Source organism: Lepidochelys kempii, chromosome 2, assembly GCF_965140285.1.
Source record: "Lepidochelys kempii isolate rLepKem1 chromosome 2, rLepKem1.hap1, whole genome shotgun sequence".
NCBI classification, from domain to species: domain Eukaryota; kingdom Metazoa; phylum Chordata; order Testudines; family Cheloniidae; genus Lepidochelys; species Lepidochelys kempii.
Genome location: NC_136381.1, coordinates 201,588,902 through 201,614,635, shown reverse-complemented (window position 1 = coordinate 201,614,635; position 25,734 = coordinate 201,588,902). Strand labels below are relative to the sequence as shown.

The 25,734-nt window shown below is 39.9% G+C and overlaps 1 protein-coding gene across 3 annotated transcripts in view; it reads right to left on the bottom strand.

Moving 5' to 3' along the window:
• ZNF385D (zinc finger protein 385D) overlaps positions 1-25,734 on the bottom strand; it is a 616,194-nt gene that overhangs the window by 370,271 nt on the left and 220,189 nt on the right. Inside the window, exon 1 of one of the 3 annotated variants that reach the window (XM_073333499.2) lies at positions 15,808-15,897. The exons of the other annotated variants lie outside the window; for them this stretch is intronic. Within the exon in view, the coding sequence (XP_073189600.1) occupies positions 15,808-15,817 (10 nt within the window). The 5' untranslated portion in view covers positions 15,818-15,897. Of the gene's footprint in view, positions 1-15,807; positions 15,898-25,734 lie in introns of those variants that run through there. 3 annotated transcript variants of the gene reach the window in all.

The window sequence follows — 25,734 nt, the reverse complement described above, 5'->3', positions numbered from 1 at the left end:
AGGACACGGTCTGTGTTCATTGTGAGATTCTGACACATTTGGTTAATTAGTGCCCTAAGAGGAGGCAAACTGCTCCTGATAAGCGTGACCCTGTGCCTGGGAATGTGGGGGTTTCTGAGAGTAAAGCACAAGGTGGGCTGTGGCAGAGACCAGGTCCTAAGAGTCTCCAGATGTCTATGGAGATATATCTGAGATGTTTGTGGGGGAGATGGCATTACTGGTTCTGTGGCTCCTGACTCAGTGGCCTCTCAGCCTGAGCCTGACTGCAAAATGGAAGCTGAACCAGTTGATATGGAACTTGTAGCTGTGGCTGAGGATTCTAGTGTGCGGGCAAAGCTGCAAAGCAAAAAATGGCATATAAGGGATGCACACAGATGCAGGCAACCAAACTACAGTTTCTGAGGGGGCTGTGAAGTGAGCTAGTTTGGTCAGTGCAGTTGGGAAGAACACTTTCTCCAGTCTCTCTGAGGTTTGCCCCCTTTGAGGTCGGTAGCAACTCTGAGTCTGAGGGTGTAAGGGATGACAAACTCACTGATTCTTTGGGTCCTGAACTCGCTCCAGGGGATATATTCTGGACACTATTTGGTCGGCTTCTGGATAAGACAAAAGGGAAATGTGGAGCAGAACTGGCAGATTGGTTTCCTAACTTTAAATTTGTTTTTGTTGTCTGCTCAGTATACTATGAGACATATGTCTTTGTTTGTGGTTGACAAACAGAAGCATTACAGATTGAAAAAAAAATACTCTGATGACTAAAGTGTGTGTCTCTTTGATCAATGGAAATATTGGGGATTCATGTTTAGAAGAATTTGGTGGTTTTATTTGAGGGGTTGCTCAGAACTTGGGAATGGGTGACAGGGGATGGATCATTTGATGATTACCTGTTCCGTATATTGCCTCTGGGGCACCTGGCACCTGTTGGAAGACAGGATACTGGGCTAGATGGACCTTTGGTCTGACCCAGTATGGCCATTCTTATGTTCTTGGCGGGGAGAGGAGTTCTATGTCTGTCTTTTTCTTATTTTTTCTGATGAGTATTAGTCCACTGGAAAATTTTGTATGGGGCTGTCTGAATGTGAATGGGTGCAAGGACATTAAAAAAAAAACTTATGGCTCTTTTTGAGTATCTGTCCCAGAAAAAGGTGCACATTTCATTTTTGCAAGGGATGCACACAGATGCAGGCAACCAAACTGATTGACTGCTGATTGGGAAAGGGAGGTTCTTCTGAGTCATGGCTACACAGGGTTGCCACTCTCTTTGCCTACAGGGTGAAGTCTGATTCGGTGGTTGAACAAGAAGTTGTTCCAGGACGTTTACTGGTAGTTCAAGCTACTTTTTGATCAAAATATATAATTTATTTTTAATTAATGTCTATGTTCCTACTGCAGGGAAAGTCAGGCTGAGTTTTTTCTGACCTGAGGGGCTCTTTTGACAAATTGCTTGACAAGTAATATTTTAATTGAGGGGAGGGGGTTGATTTTACTTGTACTTTTAATGTGAGATTGGATAGGAACAATTGGAACTGCATCCACTGTCTGCTCAGCAACTTGCAGCTTTTTTAAAGGCTTCTAGCCTGATGGACGGGCAGCAGTACATCTGGTTGAGTCCTAGTGCCAGCTCTTTCTTGGTGGACCATTTGGACAGTTTTTGTTGTTTTCAGGCACCATTTCTGTTTCCTTCCTAGTAGTACTGTCCCTACTGGGATTTCAGATCAGGTCTTACTTGTGTTGTCTCTTCCTTCCAGTCAAGCCCATAATCCATATTGGCATTTTAATAGTCGCCCTTTTCCAGACTCTATTTTTGGGGCGCCTGAGTAGCCTCAAAGGACTTTTTTTACCTCCTTGAGGCAATGGTGAGTGGTGTGTAAAGTTAATATGAAATGTTTTTGGCAGCAATACACGCCGCAGACAATCCAGTAGCCTTTGCTGGAGTATGGAGGAGTTAAGAGTTGAGGACTGTGGAACTTGAAAAAGGTTTTCATGGTGTAATGAAGTTGTGTTGCAAAAGAGCTTGAAATATTTAAAAAACCCAGCTCTTTCAGGACCTGTTGGATAGCAAAGTTCAGGGTGCACTGGTTAGGGCCCAATTTCAGAGACTTTCTTAAATGGATGCAACTACTCAGTTCTTCTTAGGCCTGGAAAAGAAAAATGAAGAGCGGAAGAGGTGTGTCCATTTCAAGATGTTGTCAGACTGAGTGCTTTCAGATCCTGTGTGGATTAGCAACTTTGCTGTGGATTTTTTTGTTTTTCTTTTTCCCCCAGCAACAGAGCCTATGCATCCATCATTCCTGTATATCCATCTGAGACTTGATGGCTACTTTTTGGATCTTCCTAGGAACTCAACTTTGAATATTGACAGAGTTGAACAGGACCTGAAATTCTCAGAATACACTTCTGCTCTAAATGACTTTGCTCCAAGAAAGGCATTAATGGTTTGCTTACTGAGTTTTGTGAGGCCCTTTGTATCCTTCTTAAGCCTGACTTGCTCCAAGTTTTTTAGGAGACAATCAGAGAGAAGGTATTGCCACTCAGTTATTTTCAAAGTGGTTCCTGCCCTGTTCCCCAAGGGGGACCTTGAGGAGGTGAAGTGTCCCTCCTTTGCTCCAACTATAAACTTTTTCCAAAGACCTTGGCAAACAGACTGAAAATGGAGATGGATTTGGTCATGCACCCTGGTTAGACCTATTGCATCCCCAACAGCTGCATTTCTTTATACTTTTCCTGTTCTTGACTTATGACTTATGTCCGGAGTGCAATCTAGAATTACAGCAAAATATTTTGCCAAAGTAACAAATGAAACAATTTTGTCTCTCACTTTATCACTCATTAGCACGATCAGTTCATTTTGAATTCTTGGTCCCAAATAGTGGTCATGCATTTCATTTTCAGTTACTCTTCAGAAATGTTCACTCATCACTGTGTTAAATTTTCCCAGCAGTTGTACAAGGCCCAAAAACTTGCCATTTTGGGGCTGGAATAATTTCTCAGTGCTTCCTCTAAATATCCATCAATATCCATATGATATTGATATCCATATGTTGATGGATATTCAACCATAGATAAGACGTTCAAGAACACAACGCCAATGCTGCTTCTCTGACTCCAGCAATCTTTGATTTTGGGCATCAAGAGTGGTCTGATTTTTTAACCTTACACTCAGCTCACACCATTTGTGCATACTTTCAATGTGGTCTTGTGCCTTTTCATGTTGCGGTAATGTGTGACTAAGATTTTTCCAATCATTAATACCCATGCTTGCTATATTAAAATTCAGAGGGGTAGCCATGTTAGTCTGGATCTGTAAAAGTGGCAAAGAGTCCCCATTTTTTCATGATTTGTGTTTATAAAAACAAACATCTTCTGTATTTTCCACAGTATGCATCCGATGAAGTGAGCTGTAGCTCACGAAAGCTTATGCTCAAATAAATTGGTTAGTCTCTAAGGTGCCACAAGTACTCCTTTTCTTTTTGCGAATACAGACTAATACGGCTGTTACTCTGAAACCTGTCATTATGCAAGGCACTGCATTTAGCCGTATGGAGTGGAAATCTATCAACTGCATGAAAAAACTTGTACAGATACAGACAGACATCATCTTCCTTTCCAAATGCAAACAGATGGACATCGTACCAAAAGGACTGAAGGTAAAAAATCCATTACAATCTACATACCACACAGACTATGCTGACAGCTTGTGCCACACACTCTCAAAGAAACTGCGGAATCACCTGATCAACATCCTCTACAGCAAACAGAGAAAGATTAAGAATGAGCTCTCAAAAATGGATACTCTCATAAAAAACCAACCTTCCACACAAACTTCCTCCTGGCTGGACTTTACTAAAACTAGACAAGCCATTTACAACACACACTTTGCTTCTCTACAAAAGAAAAAGGACACTAAACTTTCTAAACTACTACATGCCACGAGGGGCCACAGCAATGGTTCCCTCAACCCACCCAGCAATATTGTTAACCTATCCAACTATACTCTTAGCCTAGCAGAAGCAGCTGTCCTATCTCAGGGCCTCTCCTTCTGCCCCTCCCCCCCTCCCCCCACGAACATGATACAGTTCTGTGGTGACCTAGAATCCTATTTTTGACGTCTCCGACTCAAGCAATATTTCCAACACACCTCTGAACAACATACTAATCCACAGAGACCTCCCTACCAACACTACAAAAAGAAGGATTCTAGGTGGACTCCTCCTGCAGGTCAAGACAGCAGAGTGGACTTCTACACAGAGTGCTTCCGCCGACGTGCACGTGCTGAAATTGTGGAAAAGCAGCATCACTTGCCCCATAACCTCAGCCGTGCAGAGCACAATGCCATCCACAGTCTCAGAAGCAACTCTGACATCATAATCAAAAAGGCTGACAAAGGAGGTGCTGTTGTCATCATGAATAGGTCGGAATATGAACAAGAGGCTGCTCGGCAGCTCTCCAACACCACTTTCTACAAGCCATTACCCTCTGATCCCACTGAGAGTTACCAAAAGAAACTACAGCATTTGCTCAAGAAACTCCCTGAAAAAGCACAAGATCAAATCTGCACAGACACACCCCTTGAACCCCGACCTGGGATATTCTGTCTACTACCCAAGATCCATAAACCTGGAAATCCTGGGCACCCCATCATCTCAGGCATTGGCACCCTGACAGCAGGATTGTCTGGCTATGTAGACTCTCTCCTCAGGCCCTACGCTACCAACACTCCCAGCTACCTTCGAGACACCATTGACTTCCTGAGGAAACTACAATCCATCGGTGATCTTCCTGATAACACTATCCTGGCCACTATGGATGTAGAAGCCCTCTACACCAACATTCCACACAAAGATGGACTACAAGCCGTCAAGAACACTATCCCCGAAAATGTCATGGCTAACCTGGTGGCTGAACTTTGTGACTTTGTCCTTACCCATAACTATTTTACATTTGGGGACAATGTATACCTTCAAATCAGCGACACTGCTATGGGTACCCGCATGGCCCCACAGTATGTCAACATTTTTATGGCTGACTTAGAACAATGCTTCCTCAGCTCTCGTCCCCTAACGCCCCTACTCTACTTGCGCTATGTTGATGACATCATCATCATCTGGACCCATGGAAAAGAAGCTCTTGAGGAATTCCACCATGATTTCAACAATTTCCATCCCACCATCAACCTCAGCCTGGTCCAGTCCACACAAGAGATCCACTTCCTGGACACTACAGTGCTAATAAACGATGGTCACATAAACACCACCCTATACCGGAAACCCACTGACCGCTATTCCTACCTACATGCCTCCAGCTTTCACCCTGACCACACCACACGATCCATTGTCTACAGCCAAGCTCTGCGATACAACTGCATTTGCTCCAACCCCTCAGACAGAGACAAACACCTACAAGATCTCTATCAAGCATTCTTACAACTACAATACCCACCTACGGAAGTGAAGAAACAGACTGACAGAGCCAGAAGAGTTCCCAGAAGTCACCCACTACAGGACAGGCCTAACAAAGAAAATAACGGAATGCCACTAGCCTTCACCTTCAGCCCACAACTAAAATCCCTCCAATGCTTTATCAAGGATCTACAACCTATCCTGAAGGATGACCCAACACTCTCACAAATCTTGGGAGACAGGCCAGTCCTTGCCTACAGACAGCCCCCCAACCTGAAGCAAATACTCACCAGCAACCACATACCACACAATAGAACCATTAACCCAGGAACCTATCCTTGCAACAAAGCCCGTTGCCAACTGTGCCCACATATCTATTCAGGGGACACCATCACAGGGCCTAATAACATCAGCCACACTGTCAGAGGCTCGTTCACCTGCACATCTACCAATGTGATATACGCCATCATGTGCCAGCAATGCCTCTCTGCCATGTACATTGGTCAAACTGGACAGTCTCTACGTAAAAGAATAAATGGACACAAATCAGATGTCAAGAATTATAACATTCATAAACCAGTCGGAGAACACTTCAATCTCTCTGGTCACGCGATTACAGACATGAAAGTTGCGATATTACAACAGAAAAACTTCAAATCCAGACTCCAGTGAGAGACGGCTGAATTGGAATTCATTTGCAAATTGGATACAGTTAACTTAGGCTTGAATAGAGACTGGGAGTGGCTAAGTCATTATGCAAGGTAACCTATTTCCCCTTGTTTTCCTAACCCCCCTCCCCCCGCAGACGTTCTTGTTAAACCCTGATTTGTGCTGGAAATGGCCCGCCTTGATTATCATACACATTGTAAGGAGAGTGATCACTTTACATAAGCTATTACCAGCAGGAGAGTGGGGTGGGGGGAGAGAAAACCTTTTGTAGTGATAAATACCCATTTTTTCATGATTTGTGTGTATAAAAACAAACATCTTCTGTATTTTCCACAGTATGCATCTGATGAAGTGAGCTGTAGGTCACGAACGCTTATGCTCAAGTAAATTGGTTAGTCTCTAAGGTGCCACAAGTACTCCTTTTATTTTTTTAAAGAGTACTGTGGCACCTTATAGACTAACAGACGGATTGGAGCATAAGCTTTCATGGGTGAATACTCACTTCGTCGGATGCATGTGGTGGAAATTTCCAGAGGCAGGTATAAATATGCAAGCAAGAATCAGGCTAGGGATAACGAGGTTAGTTCAATCAGGGAGAATGAGGCCCTCTTCTAGCAGTTGAGGTGTGAACACCAAGGGAGGAGAAACTGCTTTTGTAGTTGGCTAGCCATTCACAGTCGTTGTTTAATCCTGAGCTGATGGTGTCAAATTTGCAAATGAACTGAAGCTCAGCAGTTTCTCTTTGAAGTCTCGTCCTGAAGTTTTTTTTGCTGCAGGATGGCTACCTTTAAATCTGCTGTTGCGTGTCCAGGGAGGTTGAAGTGTTCTCCTACAGGTTTTTGTATATTGCCATTCCTAATATCAGATTTGTGTCCATTTATCCTTTTACTTAGGGACGTCCAGTTTGGCCGATGTACAAAGCAGAGGGGCATTGCTGGCACATGATGGAGTATATTACATTGGTGGGCATGCAGGTGAATGAATCAGTGATGGTGTGGCTGATCTGGTTAGGTCCTGTGATGGTGTCACTGGTGTAGGTATATGGGCAGAATTGGCATCGAGGTTTGTTGCATGGATTGGTTCCTGAGTTAGAGTTAGTATTGTGCTGTGCGTAGTTGCTGGTGAGAATATGCTTCAGGTTGGCGGACTGTCTGTGGGCAAGGACTGGCCTGCCTCCCAAGGCCTGTAAAACTGAGAGATCCTTGTCCAGGATGGGTTGTAGATCACTGATGATGCATTGGAGAGGTTTTAGCTGAGGACTGTATGTGATGGCCAGTGGAGTTCTGTTGGTTTCTTTCTTGGGCTTGTCTTGCAGCAGGAGGTTTCTGGGTACACGTCTGACTGTTGATCTGTTTCCTTATTTCCTCATGCGGGTATCATAGTTTTGAGAATGTTTGGTGAAGATCTTGTAGGTGTTGGTCTCTGTCTGAGGGGTTGGAGCAAATGCGGTTGTAGACCAACACCTACAAGAGATCAACACCTACAAGATCTTCACCAAGTATTCTCAAAACATTGGCTGCCCAACCTCTGGGCTAGCAAAAGCTATACAGACTCACTGGGGAAAAAAACAGGAGAATCTTAGTACAACATATGGTCACTCTATACACTAGTATGTAGATGAGCATATTACAGTCGTTGGAGGGCCCTATTTAGCAGTAATAGGGCTATAGGAAAGCCAGTCAACATTTTTTGTTTCTATGGTGAAAACTAGCCCACTCCCTGCCCCAAACCAAACTTATCATAAATAATTGTCAACAACTTAATTTTCTGTTTAAAAAAAATGCTTGATTTGCATGTTGGGTTGATTTCCCTTAATCAAGAGAAGGCTTTTGATTGTGTATATATTGTATATTTGTTTCTCACCCTTTGTGCTTTCGATTTTGGGCCCAGGTTTGTCTCCTGCAGTTACTGTATGATTTTATATATATATTATGTATACACACACTACTTAAGGTGAATGGTATTTTGAGGTCCCCCTTTCCAGTCTGTAGGGGAATCTGTCGGCTGCTCCTGCGGATTGGGATGTTGACAAGCCAGGCAGCTTACATGCCTTCAAGGGGTTGTCTAAATTAACTTTTAATAGCTAAGGCCATAAGTCATTGTATATGCTTGTGGAAAGGATTCATCTTTTTGAACACTTGTTGATTATCCCAATATGATAAGGAGAAGACAGCTTCTGGACACGGACTCCAGCCAACCAGCCTGTCAAACTGCATGCAAGCCTCCAATTACGAAGAGGATGGGTGATCTCCAATGGCGAATTATTCACAAAGCTATCAGCATGAATGTTTGTGTGTGCATTGTTTGACTCCAGAGAGGTCCATGTTTTGTCATGTTTATGTTTCATCAAACAAAAATTTCCTCAACATTTTGGTTTTGAAAAATTAGCATTTTCCAGTTCATTTCCAACATAAAATTCACAGCCGGTTCTACTTATGTGACTTCAAGTTTTCATATAAAGAACTGATTAAAAACATTTATAAAAACCAAAAAGTGGAGTGGTACTCTATTTACAAACCAGAAAACTTCAAAAATATGAAGTGACTTAGCAAAGTGGGGACGTAACATTATGTTAAAGGAATATGCAGCATACTAAGCTAGCCAACGAGCCTACACCACCAGGCAGGGTAGCCCCCAGAAAGCTTTGCAAAGGCCATATATCTTAGAGCAAATCACAGACACTGAAAATTCTTCTGTTCCAGTGTATTCTTACTGGTCTACATGAGCTTTATGAAAAGGAAACTGGTCAATGAATCACCATCAAAACTGAACAAAATAAAGCTACCACCTTCAACAAATAACTTGTCACCAGCCTGGACCTCTTTGGTGTTCACCAACAACCCCTCATTCTGTAGCAATGGAGACATATTATGGACAAAACATCTAGCTAACCCTTTCTATTAAGCCCCTGTGAGAAGTCTGCTGATATTGGAACATGATTGGAACATGTAATATCACCTTGCGGTAATATCAATTTGAACGGAAGTTCCTATCTTTCTTGAGCAACCAGCCATTCAGAACCATGAAATCTGGCTGTAGTGTTTATTCACAAACTAGTTTGACTTGGCAAAGACTTTTGTATACATACTTTCTTTTACCCTTGTGAGGAATGAGTTATTCTAGGTTAAACTGCTTCTTGTGAAGTAGGTACCCAAGTTATGAAAAAAACCATGTAAATAACTAAAGTATATAATGCATGTTTTGCAAGTTTCACTTCAGCTATGTCTCTGCCATTCCTCCTTCTGGATGCCTCACAGATCCCTTTTCACAACCCTACTTCCTAGCGCACAGCCTGCATACTCTCTCTATTTCTCCTACTCTGGTGGAGAAAGGAAGGAAGAGGGTCAGACACCTGACACGGCAGACATCTATAAACTGTTCTGTCCACAGCACCCCAACAGTGTTGGAGGATAAAGGGCAGCAACAGCACTTTTATGTTTCCTGCAGTCTGTAATAGCTCCAGAGGTGCAGGGAGAAAGCTCCGGTGAAAGGGGAGTTGGAGACTAAGGAGTAGAGAAATGAAAGGGTTCAAGAGAGGGAGAGGAACAGCAGAACCTGCCTGGGAACAGCTGTTCCCTAGCTGGGTTTTAAAGAATAAAGGTCTGGAACACTTCAGCAATTCCAACAACTTCTTCATGGAAACCTTGTCCTTGTCTATTGCCAGGAGAAAAATCACTCAGTGCTCTTTCTATCCCCTAACACAGACCTAAAACCTGGATGACCGGGATACAGGAAGTCTGAAGATTCTAGAAATCGGCAGTGTTGGTCTGCAACAGCTTTCTCAAAAAGCTTTCCCCAAAACAGGAGATTCAATGCAGGCCAAGAGTTGGCCATATCATTAGTGTGCTGTATTGGGTTTATCAAGGAGGGACTGCACAATGACTTCCTTACTGCCTAAAACAGAGGTACATCCCCAAATTACTAATTTAGAGGGACTCAGAATGTCCCCTGCAGAGTTCTTATTTCCCAGAAATAAATGAATCTCTACTCCCTGTGCAACTCCCACCTCCTCAGAGTAGTACTGTACAACTCCACCACCACCACAGAAGAACGTCCCCAGACATGGATCTCTGACCTCTCTGGCATGGTGAGAACTAATCTCCTTGCTTGCAAAACATTGCTCCACAAAATGCAAACATCAAATCTCCTCCATAGATCTCACATCTTCAAAGAAAAAAGAAAAGAAAGAGAACCACCCCTTTCATCATCTCACCACCATTAAACTCTTCTTTTCAAGCTTTCTTATTTCAGCAGTCTTAATCCTCTGAACCAATCAAGCAAATTTTACCCTTAATCAATATCCCCACTCACTATCCCATCCACCTTTAAGTAATCCACTTCATAATCCATAATCAATAGATTAATATTTTAAGCACCACTCAGATCTTCACTATCCTTTTGTCTCCTTTTATCCTTTTTGTTTTCCTAATGGAGTTAAGAATGTCAAGAATGGCTGCTTTTGCCTGCAGACGAATAAAATGAAATATTTATGTCAAATAGATTCCCCAACTTTACATGCTTAAAAAGAACAGAATGTTCGGTGACCCAGGAGTGTTTAATGAGCTAGATAATGGGTTCTTTTTAAAGGTTATCCCCATTCTAGTGGTCTTGTTGTAGATGGGACTGAGTCCCTGCTCAGTAGGTTATGGCCAAATCCTTAAATCCTTATTCAGTGTTGACCCTATCCTTACATCGTATGTGTCATAAATATAAAGGGAAGGGTAAACCCCTTTGAAATCCCTCCTGGCCAGGGGAAAGCTCCTTTCACCTGTAAAGGGTTAAGAAGCTAAAGGTAACCTCGCTGGCACCTGACCAAAATGACCAATGAGGAGATAAGATACTTTCAAAAGCTGGGAGGAGGGAGAGAAACAAAGGGTCTGTGTTAGTCTGTAGTCGTCTTGGCCAGGGACAGAACAGGAATGGAGTCTTAGAACTTTTAGTAAGTAATCTAGCTAGGTATGTGTTAGATTATGATTTCTTTAAATGGCTGAGAAAAGAATTGTGCTGAATAGAATAACTATTTCTGTCTGTGTATCTTTTTTGTAACTTAAGGTTTTGCCTAGAGGGGTTCTCTATGTTTTTGAATCTAATTACCCTGTAAGATATCTACCATCCTGATTTTACAGGGGGGATTTCTTTATTTCTATTTACTTCTATTTTTTATTAAAAGTCTTCTTGTAAAACACTGAATGCTTTTTCATTGTTCTCAGATCCAAGGGTTTGGGTCTGTGGTCACCTATGCAAATTGGTGAGGCTTTTTATCCAACATTTCCCAGGAAAAGCGGGGGGTGCAAGTGTTGGGAGGATTGTTCATTGTTCTTAAGATCCAAGGGTCTGGGTCTGTAGTCACCTAGGCAAATTGGTGAGGCTTTTTACCAAACCTTGTCCAGGAAGTGGGGTGCAAGGTTTTGGGAAGTATTTTGGGGGGAAGGACGCTTCCAAACAGCTCTTCCCCAGTAACCAGTATTAGTTTGGTGGTGGTAGCAGCCAGTCCAAGGATAACGGGTGTAATATTTTGTACCTTGGGGAAGTTTTGACCTAAGCTGGTAAAGATAAGCTTAGGAGGTTTTTCATGCAGGTCCCCACATCTGTACCCTAGAGTTCAGAGTGGGGGAGGAACCTTGACAGTATGCATCCGATGAAGTGGGCTGTAGCCCATGAAAGCTTATGCTCTAATAAATGTGTTAGTCTCTAAGGTGCCACAAGTACTCTTGTTCTTTTTGCGAATACAGACTAACACAGCTGCTACTCTGAAACCTATCCTTACATTGACATCAATGATATGTTGATGATGATTTTAGGATTTGGCCTATAGTAGGCAGCATTAAAGATACCATCATCTTAGGAATCACACTTGGTCTGAAAGTGTCTTACCTACTATAATTACAAGTAACACCAAAGATCACGAACAGAAAGAGGTTAGAGAGAAAAAGAGCTTCTCTATTTTTTCAGGTTGCTTTTTTTGCTAATTTGACAGGACTTTGAATATAGTCTGTTTCACATTCCCCCCTGCAGCGTTGGTCGGTTGTCTCTGTTATATCTGTGTGCCTTAGGGGAGAGTTGCAGACTGCAGTCCCAGAGCACCTTGTGGCATGGCATGGCACTACAGACATTTTAGTTCCCTTCTGGCTCTCCCACTAACTTTTTCCACAGCCCAGAATAGGACAAATAACATCCCCCTTTCCTTAGGGACTAATTTATCAAGGTGTTTTGTTTGTTTTTTAATATGGTATCTTTTGAGCCTTCAGGCCCAAACCTTCCTTTTGAGGATCTCCAATTCACTTTGCTCCAGGACTTCAGGTCCCCAGTCCCCTCACTACCACCAGTTCCTTCTGAGCTGTGGAGTTCTGCCAGTCCCACTGAAGCTCCTGGCCTCCCTGGAGAGTCTTTCACATAGGTGTCCTTCTGCTCTGGTCCCTGGACTCTCACACTTTTCCCCCTTTGGGTTCAGGAAACTCACTACCCTCCTTCCTGGGGCTGTACTGTGATTCAAGCAGACTTCCCCAGACCAGCAGTTCAGGTCCCCATTCCAAGGACCTGCTTTCCTGATTCTACGCTCCACTGCACACTCTGACTGTCACACACACCCTCCTCTCCAGTCACCTCACAGCTTGGTTTTAGCCTGTCATTCAGGAAGTAGCCACTTGATTAACCCCAGGCCCCCATTCCCAATTTATCTGCTGATCCCTTGAACATCTGTTTTCTTAAAGTGACCATGCCATGGAACAGGGGTTGGCCAAGCCCCACTGGCCTTTAATGGGAACAAAATCACCCTGGTAGAAGAAGAAGAAAAAACTTAAAAAAAAAAAAAAAAGAAAAAGAAAAACGTGAACAATGTCAGACAGTGGGATCCACTGGCAGGTATGTTATCAGAAACTACTTTAAACTTAGTTTTTCAAATTAAGTATAGTTCAAATGTGTCCCTCTGGAACATAGTCATTTAAAGGGATAAAATGAAGTGGCAATATTTTATGGACTGCTATGTAAAATGAGAAGGTGTTTATCTGAAGAAAAAACAAACAAACAATCTATGCCCACATTGTCAAAATAATGACTAGTTTCTGAGATGGTAGGAGCTTCTACTGCCAATTTTTTGGCCCACAAACAAACACTCTAATATGAGCACAAACTTCATCTGTATATAAGAATCAGATAATTTAGTTTGAAAATGTAGCCCTAAAGGCTTGTTCATATTTGAATAAACTCTTATTGTAGAGCACTATTTAGTATTCCTCACTCACTTGAAAATCCTGAAAATGCCCACTGAACTCAATGGGAGTTTGAGTGACTAAAGAATGCTGAACAGGGCCCTTCGAGACTGTTAAAAATACTGTGTACAAGAAATTATTGCAGGTTATGTTTTCTGCAAGGCACTGTGTTTGTTTTTCTATTATTATGAGGAGAAATCAACAAACAAAGCAAACCTTTCAAAGGAAAGAAGCCTTCAGCAAATGCATGTAGTGATAGAGGTACATCATGATCATTGGTTTACCAACAGTATTCTTGATGTACTGTTTTGTATACGGACTTTTAAAATGCAAAGCATGCCAAAAACATTTGAAAGGAATAGGAAAATCAACTACTTGATGAATTCCTTTTAAACATAAATGTACACATAGCCTTCCATGGCTTTAAAAACTATAATCTTATCTCATTTTAGTAAATCTTGCTTATTTTCCCCCTCCACATTTTAGTTTAGAGAGTAAATAATAATCCTGGTTCCACTGAAGTGGGAGGAGCTTACCACTGACTGAAATGGGGCCAGGATTTCACTCCAGGTTTTTCCAGGTGAGTAGCCTGGTTTTTCAAATTCTTGCTGAGTTACTGTAGCTGGCAGAAATAGACCACATTAGAACAACAACTTTGGAAAGTGGCATGTTGTCTAGAAAGCCAATAAAGTGTCATATCTTTAAAAAGAAGTAATTCTATCCACTTGAGACAAACCACTTTTCTAAGAAATGAATGATATTATTTCTATTTTACTGGAGGGGGAAATCTGAGGTGAGCATGACACTTCCATTTGTTTCCTTTTCTATATAACTATGCATGAGTAACGGTCTCTTTTAGGCTCTGATCTACATTACAGTTTCCAGTGAGTCAACCTTCTGTCCTATAAAATGATACAAATAGAATTCAGGGAAATCATCTACAAGCCACTATAGTTGTTTAAGAACTTAATTACAGAGTGATTATTTGTAAAAATGTGGATGCATGCAAATTCAAAGACACCATAAGAAAGAATATAATTTGTTTCTTGATTTATATCATTTGCTGGCAGTTCTTCAACATACAATGCATATATGGGCAACTGGGACATCAGGTATGCAGACTTGCTGACAGCAGTATGGTCTGTGGTAACATGATTTCTTTAATAAGAGATAGTGGTAAGTCAAATCTATCAAAGGTTATTTCTACTTTAATATTTCAAAATGTCAAAGACACAACCAAAAACACACTGGGAAAAATAATAAAACTTTGCTCTAAAAATTTCTGTTTATTGGTATATATTTTACTAAGAAATTGCTTTATAAATCTTGAACTTCTGGTCTACAATTCAGGTCACACTTGTTTTGCTCACTCTCTTAAAAGCATCATTCCCGCAAAAATGTTTCCTTGGAGTTCTCAGTATTTTTCTAGGTAATTATTTTTGTCTCTATTTCCTGGTAGAGTGGTTAACCTATGTTCTGGGCATATCTGTGGAATGCAAAACACAACAAACATGCATAGCACACCAAGAGAAAAAAATATCAAAGAAAAGATTCAATTTGCTGCTGCTGAGCAGTATGATTAATAAATTCAGTGATGTAGCATGCAATCTTCTTCTAGTGACTATTACCATTTATCATTAGATTCATTCTTCTGAATGTATATATGTACTGAATGAGTGTCCTGTATTAATTTATCAAATGTAGATTTTAACATGTATCATTCACCTTCTGAAAGCATTATTCCATAAAACTAATTTATGTTCACGGGTTATCAATAACGTTCCTGGGAAATTTTGTGTGTCCTGAAATTTTGGGAAAGTGATGATATTGGTGATAATACAGTACAAATACAAAGAGAATGCCATCGTATGTACACACAATATAAATTTTATGTATTAACTATACTAACGTATAAAACTCAGTGCTGAAGTACCTCTATTTCTCAGCCAAATTTAACCTTTGAAGTAATTAGGATCCAAATAGCTATTGTACTGTACACAATAAGAATTTGTATACTACAGTTGTATTTTTTACTAACAAATCTGCCCAATCTTCCTTCTCAGATTCAGGAAGACAGTCAGGAAAAGAAAAAGTAAACACATCTAACAGTAATTTAAGCATGGCAGGTTAATGCAACGTGGTGGTCATAGTAAGCCCCTGGAAGACTGGTGTATTTTGTTGCATATAGAAAGACAAAAGAAATTATTAAATAGTGTTACATTCCATGACAGAGACTATGATTGTGTTGAAAATTCAATCAGGTTTCCTTGTCAGTCTAATAATGAGAATTTTAACATGCTCCTGCCAAAAATCAGTGAAGCATAGTATTGCATTCAACAAACAGACTACAGCTAATTCTAATTCTCTGGCTCAGAACAACAGAAAATATCTTAACTGTTACACTTTGCTTTATTTTTGTCTGCATCCTATACTGAATAAGTTAAGAAAAATAACATTAAAATGGATTAATGAGAAACTATATATTTTTTCAAATTCCTGTGCTTTTCTTTTTATAGTCTAGCACATTAACTTACCCAACAGCATTGCACTCACTGCTAATGAAAAGAAAGCAGGCAGTACAAATCTTCTTAAGTCTCCCGTGGCAAGAAAACTATTACAGAAATGAATAGAAGAAAGTCTCTTGAGCCTTTCCCTTGCCTGCTTGTTTTACAAAAGGCAGTTAGGATCACACTGAGAAGTGTCAAAGCTGAATAAACCACTAGCAATTGGGTGTATACCCTTTGGGCAGTTAGTCCTTCATAGATGATGATTCGACTTTGTCCAAAAACCAATATGTGAGAAACAGTGCAGAATCTACGAGAGACTGTAGCCACGCTTAAAACTGTAGACAAAGAAACAGTTTGCTTCTAAAGGTTTGCAAGGGAGGGCTTGTCACAGAACATTAATTCAGGCAGCCTGAAATTACATCAAACCAATGCATCTAAATACTGTTAATCTGTAGCTTCTCTCAATGCATTTTAAGAGCAGTTCAGCTGCAGTGTGATGGAGCCTCTAGGTTTATAGTGTAGCTTAAGAACATGGGAGCTCTCTGCTCTCCCATTTCACATTAAAATGCATGCTTAGCTCTTAGAAAAGCATGTTGCAAAATATATTTTTCTCATGCTAGGTTAGGAGCTGCAGCTAAGCATCTAACATTGGACTTTAAATAGTATGATTTAAAATTACTCTCTATATACTGTACATGTACTTTTATCTAAAGGAAATGATTTTTAAAATGCTAAAATGTGGACAATTCTCTTTTAAAGATACCATATACAGTATGTTGGAGCCTGCCAATGAAATAGCTAAAGAACAACATTTATTATAATGGGTATTGTTAGGAAATCAAATAGAATGATTTTAAACTTGAATTTTCATTTAAACTTTTCTTATATAAATTTGAGTCTCTTTAAATTATATTACCTGACTGGAAAACCAAAATTTGGAATGAATAGTTTTCTTTACCATTTTACTCTACATACACACTGAGCTTTTATATTCTTACGTGATTTGAAGTTTAACCTAACACAAACTTTAAAACAGATTTATTTGAAATATTGGCTATGTTTCCTTTAATAAAAACAGGAATCCCTGTACAACACATGGAAATCTGGGCTTTGAGTAATGATAAATATGGTAAGTACTAACATCTATGAAAATGAAAGAAAATTCCACTTGATGGTAATGAGCTCCCCATCCCCCAGTCTTTCCTTTTGGCCTTTCTCCAGCTTCTGAGAGCATCCATTAGAGATGATAAATTTCCAGCTTTCAAGTTTCAAATTGTTCTGAGGCTGCAGAATATAGAGGCAGCATGCATAGATTTAGCATGTTGGTTAATATGAGTTGGGTCTGAGCCAAACAGGATGGGAACAATGATGGTCCAAGTCATTTTTTTCATTTTACCATGGAACATATTGAAAGATTACCCACTGTGACCCTAGAGACTGACTGGGCTATGGGCTAGTGTGTTAAGATAGCATGGGCTTCTTCATGGCTCAGTACTAATGCTCCCTTGCCCTGCTGAGCAGGGCTCTAAGCCATTCCTGTAACACTGGCACCCCTTTGTGTCAGTTTGAATGCAATTGTCTGTAGGGTTTTGCATTCACAATTTCCGTTTCTCTACTTCTTTTATAATTCTTCCCTGTACGTTATCTTAACTTGTGGTTTAGGAGGGTGTTATGCACTTTTACAAAAGTAGCATGTGCAGGATACCAGGTCATAGAAAGAGAAACATTCATCTTCCTCCTCAATTGTCTTTGTATTATATTGAGTGCACATTTACAGATGAAAGGCCTGATCCAAAAAATAGAGAAGTTAATGGGAGTCTTTCCATTGATTTCAGTGGATTTGGGGTTAGGAGCTAAAACTGACTGTTGATGCCTGGTTAACTGGCAGTGTACTTCACAGTGAAAAATATCAAGTAAATTATCCTTGCCAGACGGGCCCTCACTGGCTGCATCCAAATATTTAGTTTAATTTTCTTTGGGTTTCTACCACAACAAAAGGGGGTTTTAAGCACCACTGATAAAAGTTAAATAGACAGAAATGAAATTAAACCCCATCAGGTGACAGAACTGAACCTACTGCTAAACATAAAATTCCCATACTAGTTTTTGGGTTACTAGCTTTGCTGAAGAGTCTCTTTTCACTTGTTTGTTTCTGTCTTTTCTGGCCATGGATATAATTGCTATGATCAACGCAAAATACTTTTGAGATGCAGGTCGTCATGAAGGTTTTATTCCAGTAGCAACATATGCCACAGTACTTGAAACATCTGGGATAATGCAGTTGATTAGCACTCTGAGTTACACTGGCTTTTTTCTACATAGTATTAGGCCACCATTACACACACATTTATTATGACACATTTATTCATTTTTAACTGAATTTCCCATTAGATCAATTTACTCAGACACATGTAGAGTTAAACAGCCAAGAGTCACCAAATTGTTAGTCAAGGTGGGCCAGATACTTATCTGGTATAAATGGGTATTGCGCCATTGAATCTGTGAGGTTTCTGTTCCTTGAGTCATTTATCCTAAAACAGAGCCCTCTACACCAAGCAGTTCTCCTTAAAAGTAAGTTAACTTTACAAGCCTTCTGCTTTTTAAAAAACAAACAAAAATTCTTAGCATGTCATTGTGGAAGAACAGCTTTGGAATACAATGTGCTATGGAGCCATTAGTACAGTTGTACAAAAGACCCTTTTGTGTACATAGAATAATCAGAATTTTAGTTTTTAATATTCATAGTACAGAAATAAAGGAAAATATGAAAAAAGAGATCAAAGCTGTTTCAACTCTAGGTTTCTATAAATATGCAGGTGAAGAATTTGAATATTAGGGAGTTATGGATTTAGATTTAATACAACAAAATTACGGTGGGACAATACCATGATATAAATGGAAAATTTTGTCAAGCTCTATCTAAACTTGTTTCCAGTTCAAAATGGTGTCCTCCCCTTCCCCTCAAAAACAAACATTTTCCTCCTAAATGTTCCATTTTTAATGAAAAATCAACCCTCCACCCAAATTGTAGGTTTTGAAAATCTAAAATTTCACTATATATCAAAGCCCAAACTGTTTTTCCATTTATAGTCCAAGTTTGTTTCTTTTTTTTTTTCTTTTTTTTTTCAAAACTGATGAAAAAAATGTAGCTACCATTTTCCGATCAGTTCTAAACATAGATGACAGCAATTTTCAAAATGAAAAACAAACATTCCTAGGATATTCTATACAAGTAAGTAACTGACAATGGCATCTGCAATTCTAAATCCCCTATGTCTATACACTCTTGCATGGTTGCATGAGCAACAAGTGAAAGTTTGGTGGCTGCATCTTTCTACTAGGTCTCTATATATCAGCATTAACCTGTCAAACTACATGAGTTTTCCCCATGAACCCTGGAATCCACATGCCCCACAAACTCTCTTTTTCAAGAGATTCCTAATAATCATAGCTTGCCTTCCAATCAGTCTAGATAACTAGGTCCTTCTGTTCTATGGCAACCTAAAATTATCCTGAGCTTGAGCAGCTGTATAGGCACAAAAGGGCACAATTTCCTGGGTTCTATCAATACAACACCAGTGAATGAAAACATCTGTACCAGATGTGTCCTTAAACCACTTTTACATCCCTCCTTGGATGTCAACGGGAAAAGCTGCCCGAGCCCGAATGCCAGGGCAAATTGTTGCAGGATTAGTCTAAGTAAGGAAATGGGGAACCAATAGGAAACGGTTTATTCTAAGCAAGAATCCATCCTACACAAAAATTATTTCCAAACCTGTAGATGAGTATTTTGTGAATTTAATTAATGGCAAAGCGAAAAACTGTACCACAGTTTGAATAGTAATAGAGGTGAACCAGGTAGCGATGTCTATAGTTGAGGTTACTTGTCACTTTCCATTATAAGTCCATGCTTTCTCTTTCTGATCATTTTGTGAAAGATTTAGACTGAAATTCTCCATGCTTGCTCTCTGCCTCAGGATGGCTTAAGTATCAGCAACCATGCTCCAGGCATTTCTGAGCACAGGGATTTTTAAATTATTAAAGCATTACCATAAGATTTTTTTCTAAGTTATCCAGTTCCCTGCAATCTGATTGATTGAAGGTGTCTGATTTTCACCATCAAGTTATTTTTAAAATAACCACATAGTATACCAGTCCCTGTACTCTGATTGCCTGAAAGTCATTATTAACCAATCAAAGTGCAGGAATTTGCATAACCATTCTGAAGTTATTTTTCAACAACTGCTTTGTGAATATGCAATTTTCTTTACTATGCAAATTTCACTAATATAGTCCCACTGCTCTGATTTCATCCTTTATTCAGAATTTTCAAGTTGTGTTCTAGCAAGAAAGCTGCCAACTGATGTTCTCATTCCTCTAGCAGACGTAATATATATTTTAAAAAATCCAAAACGTACATGACAGAGCAAAAGTTCTAAAGCATGTGAACTGAATGGAGTTTACTAAACAATTCTATTCCTGATGTACAAGAAGAGATAGAAGCCAGGTCATTCCGTCTGAACTATGTTGGCTACACAAGCCTAACAGGAGTAGAGTAGTAAAATCTTATTTTGTCACTAAGATCAGTAGATACAACCCCAAATATTCACAGGGGGCAGAGCTGTTGAATAAGTTGTCATTTTAAAGTCACTCTGCAGAATAGACACACACTTTAAGAACCATTTCACTCAGCCTTTAGTCGTAGTCCTGCAACCACTACAAGTAATGGAACTTTTCCCAAGTGATCTGAATGGGAACAGGATTGTGTCTTTCTTGGATTCCTAGCACTCCCTACAAACACATGACTTATGAGGAGAGGCTGAGGGAACTGGGACTGTTTAGTCTGCAGAAGAGAAGAATAAGGGGGGATTCGATAGCTGCTTTCAACTACCTGAAAGGGGGTTCCAAAGAGAATGGATCTAGACTGTTCTCAGAGGTAGCAGATGACAGAATGAGGAGTAATGGTCTCAAGTTGCAGTGGGGGAGGTCTAGGTTGGATATTAGGAAAAACTTTTTCACTAGGAGGGTGGTGAAACACTGGAATGCGTTACCTAGGGAGGTGGTGGAATCTCCTTCCTTCGAAGTTTTTAAGGTCAGGCTTGACAAAGCCCTGGCTGGGATGATTTAGTTGGGGATTGGTCCTGCTCTGAGCAGGGAGTTGGACTAGATGACCTCTTGAGGTCCTTTCCAACCCTGATATTCTAGGATTCTATGAAATCAACTCTAAACTTGTTCATAGTCTAATTGTCATGTTGTTTTGATTTACTATGTTTATTTTGGGAGAATTTATACTATGCACAATACTTTTTCTTAGACAGATACACAAAACAAATTGTACCACAAAATGCTTCCCAGCCAATTACATTCCATGTGTGCAAATAAATAATGAAACACAAAGTTATAAATTGGAAGTAACAATAGCCATATTGGATGAATTTTACAAAATAGCAACTTACAGTACTATTCCAAGTCTAAAATAATTTGCCAAGATATAAACTTCATCAAATATGTATGTAGTGGTTTTTTTTCGTATTACCTAAAACGTGTTAAAAAAACTAGATATATGATTTGAGCTCATGATGGGAGAATTGGTTGGGAACTCATGAATATGAATTGTAGCTCTGATGCCCGGAGCCAGAGAGCAAGTACTTCAGGCAGCTAAAATGTCATCTCTGGATCATTGGGATTTTGGCCTGTGTAAGGAGTACAGGATTAAGCCCAAATATCAAATGGGAAAATGAATATTTACAGTAGAAAATTTTGGAAAGTCAGCATTTTCCAAGCACTGTCACACAACTTCTACAGGTCCTATATCCTATCCTAAGAACTGTACATGGAAAAAATTGTGGTAATCTCACATACCACTTGGTAACTACTGGGAAAAGTATGAGAAGTATTGTACTGAGACCACTGGGATTGTGTGAGGAATTCAGGGAGAGGGATAGCTCAGTGGTTTGAGCATTGGCCTGCTAAACCCAGGGTTGTGAGTTCAATCCTTGAGGGGCCATTTGGAATCTGGGGCAAAAATTGGGGATTGGGCCTGCTTTGAGCAGGGGGTTGACTAGATGACCTCCTGAGGTCTCTTCCAACCCTGATATTCTATGAATTATTTATGGAGCTTTGCAAATATAAGTGTTGTATGTGGGGTGGTATTTTAAAAACAGGAACAATGAATATATACCACTGACTGACTTTCCAGTCACATGAAATATTTTGCTTTAGAAACACCATGAACAACTGCAATCAATTATTCTCCGGAGTTGTGAAGTCTGACAGACAGAATGTGCCAAGACTTGTTAGCTTATTGTCAGAAGGCATGGACACTCCTCATCCTGAAAGATAAAAATATGCCCACTTAGGCACATACTGAAGGGCAAGCCTAAACCACAATTTTAATAAGAAACCAAACTTCTCCAAGGTTAGGAACCCAACAAGGTGTTGGAATTGGAAGTAATATTCAGAACCAGGCCACTGTATAGGCTCTTATTCTAAATGTGTATTGTTGTCAGGGAGTGGAAAATTGGAGATGATCATAGCAGTGCATGTATGAGATCAAGGGGTAGTATGCATTTAACCTCCAAAACAACCCTTTGTAAGTGCTTTCTCCTCTACATTATAAAGCACCATCAAGACTGAGAAATTACTAATAGAATTTTCAGTTATTCCAACATTACACTGTGATCCTCTCAAATTTTGCAAGCTAAAGAGAGATGGTCCTGGAAAATGAGTGGACTGCAAACCTCCGAAGAAAACTGAAGAGTGTGTCAAGATGTAGTCGTGGTGATACAAGTCAGAATAAACTGGTAGTACTCTTATCTTCAAAGCCTATCTCTATTTCTAGAGTTTCCATGACTAAAGCTGGACAAAATACTTCAGACAAAAGTGCTGTTTCAGTGGACCTGAAAATATTTATGAATGCCACATGAATTCACTTAATAGTTTCAGCTAAAAAAAAATTATGGGGCGGGGAAGGAGAGGAGGGCTGTGATGCTAGTGGTGAAGGATAGGGATATATTTATAACCTTTATCCCAGTGGTTAGAGTGCTCACTGGTCCAATTACTATTCATTGTCATTCAGCATAGCAAGTCATATTCATGCATAATAGCAAAGAATTGGACCTAGAAAAGAGTAAGAGCTTGGTGGTTACACTACTGATGTAGGATGGGAAAGCCACAAGTTCCAATCCCTGCTCCAATGACTAATTATTTAAACAAAGTGGAACAGCTTGAACAAGAGAGACAGAGAGACCAGCAGCAGGGAATTCAACCTGGGTCTCCCACATCCCAGGTAAGTGCTCTAAGCACTGGGCTATAGGCTATAAAGGGAGGCCACTGTCTCTGCTAGGAAAAATCTACTTCAGATTGATTTCTTTGAAAAATTCCATTTAAATTCAATTTGCCAATTTTTTTCATAATTTTGATAGAAAAAATATATATATAGGAATTTCCAGCAAACAAAAAAAAAAATCAGTTACCTCACCCAGCTCTAGTCATGACTAGAAAACAGTAATTACATTTCATGGAAGATTCAGATATTTCAAATTTGGTTTTGCTCAGATTAGAACACAACCCAAAATTTTGAAATTCTCTGCAAAACAGACTTCTTGTTCTCCACCCAGCTCTACTGGGAGCGCCAGCTCCAGGACAGTCTACCTGGTGGGCTGCCTGGAGCAGAAGAACCTGGGACCTGAGCTATGAAGGAGCTGTAAGCCTGAGAGCTGCAAGCCAGGCGGGCTGCCCAAGAGCCAAATGGGCAAGCTGGCAGGAAACCAGACAGGTTTCCAAGGAAAAGTTAGGTGTCAGGCAGCCTGCCAGGTGGGCAGAGGGGGAGGCAAACACTCCAGGCAGCCTCAGAGCCAGTTAATCCAGCAGAGGGGATACCCTGTTCCCTGGCAGTCTCTGGAGCATATTTTATTTTGGAAACATCAAAATGTTCCTGCTGCCCAAACAAAATATTTTGTAATTCTGTCCCCCCTCCACTGCCCCACCAAAAACTCATCTTGCAAACTCATTTTTAATGGGATAGAAATTCTATTTCCCGGCCAGCTTTAAGTTGTAACTCATTAGATGCTCATAAGTATACCAAATTAAGAGTCAAAATGCAAAAAAGTTACATCTACAATGACTCACTTGTTCTGTCTGCAGGAAATCCATTTAGCAGCATCTCTGTTACTCCATCTGTAGTTATTTTTCAAGTCTAAATCTTCTCTGTATATATTGGTTGCCAAAAAAGTACCATGTTCCCTATTTATACTGAAAATGTCTCTTTTATAGAGTTCCTGGGACACAGCATTGTACACTTTTGCACAGCCAGACATTCAATATTTGTTTGCACAATCAATGTAATGTGTAAAAATACCTTCTGCCTCAAATTAAAATAATTTGGGAGAAGATAAAAGAACTTGCTTTTTTCTGTTTATGAAGATACCAGAAACAAAATGGTCAAAAAATATTCACAACAGGAAATCTTGTCCTCAGTTGTTTAGATCAGAAAATCTACAAGAGATACAAGATGAAAATAGTAGTTCTAGTCTTACTGCGACTAAAACATCTAAGCTTCAATAATTGCTTTGTTATAATTAGCAGAGTTGGTCCAAAAATTATGACAATTTTTTTTAATCAAAATTGATACATACCATAGTATCCAAATGTGAGAGTCAGACAAAATTTCATTTAGGAAAAAAATTTAAAAGTCAGTATTGTGATAAGGTCAAAACATGCTGTTTCAGCCTTTTGGAATGAAATGCTTTTTGTTTCAAAATAACTGTTTCAAAATCTTATTTTATATTATAAATTACAAAAAAGTAATTTTTTTTATAAAACCTGTTAAAATCAAAGGAAGTGTTTTGATTGACTAGAAAGGAACTTAAAATTTCGAAATCTCCCCTGAAATTATTTTTTTAATCTTTTTGCTCTGATTTTTTTTTAAATTTCAGAATTTCCTGGAAACCCAAATTCCAGTTCCTCTAATACTTTCCAGGAATTTAGTCATTTTCTTGTCATAGAATTTTATAGAATTGTATTGCTATTTTTAAATAAATACATACATAAAATCACTTTGCACAAGAAACAACAGAATGGGTTGGAAGGGGAGAGGTCCATCATTGAGAAGGACATGAAATAATGGAGAAATAGTACTAAATACATTCTTTTGGGGGGGAATATTTGTTGGGCAACTTGTGAAATATGTCAGATGGTGATTAGCCATGGAGCAGAACCCTTACAAATGGGTATTGCATATGCACAGAATAAATATAATCATAAGTATACGTGGTGGTCAGGTGGGAACTCAAGAGTATAACTCAAGTAGAGCACAGCCTACAGGAGATACAGTGTCATTACAACTCAGGAAGCCCATTCAGAATGTATTTTGAAGGCCCAAAAGTACCACCAAACACAAACCCAATACCCTATTACTGAATTCTGTGTGTGCGCCAAGAAGCTGGGGCTTGACCTTTTCCCTTTCTCACAAGCGTAAGGTGAGGGCTTCTGGAAAATAATGGCTCTTGCTGTTCCCTAGAGGAAGATTCACCAATTTCCTGACCCCCCCCCCATCCTGCCTCAAAAAGCCTGTACCATAACCTTGCCAAGCTGAAAACCCTTCAGAGAGTTCCAAGGCCACTGATTAAGTCTCTGCTAGTGCACACTGGGCCAATTTCTGTAGCAGCAGCAACATCATCATTTGGCAGATAACGCTGCATATGTGGATGAGAAGAAACAACATATTGGAAAAGTTGCATGCAGTCATGGAAGAAAGGCATACCAATGCTCTCACTCAGGTTCAGGGCCTCACAGAAGGGGCGAAGTAGGAAGCAGACTGCATGCGATAGTCATGCTAGTTCCTGAATCTGCGTGTGACGATATTCTTTAACAGTAAAAGTGAGTGGTATCCTCTCCAAAGCCTAAAAGATCTATGCCAACTTCAGCAGTCTTGCATTGTGTTATCTGAGAGCT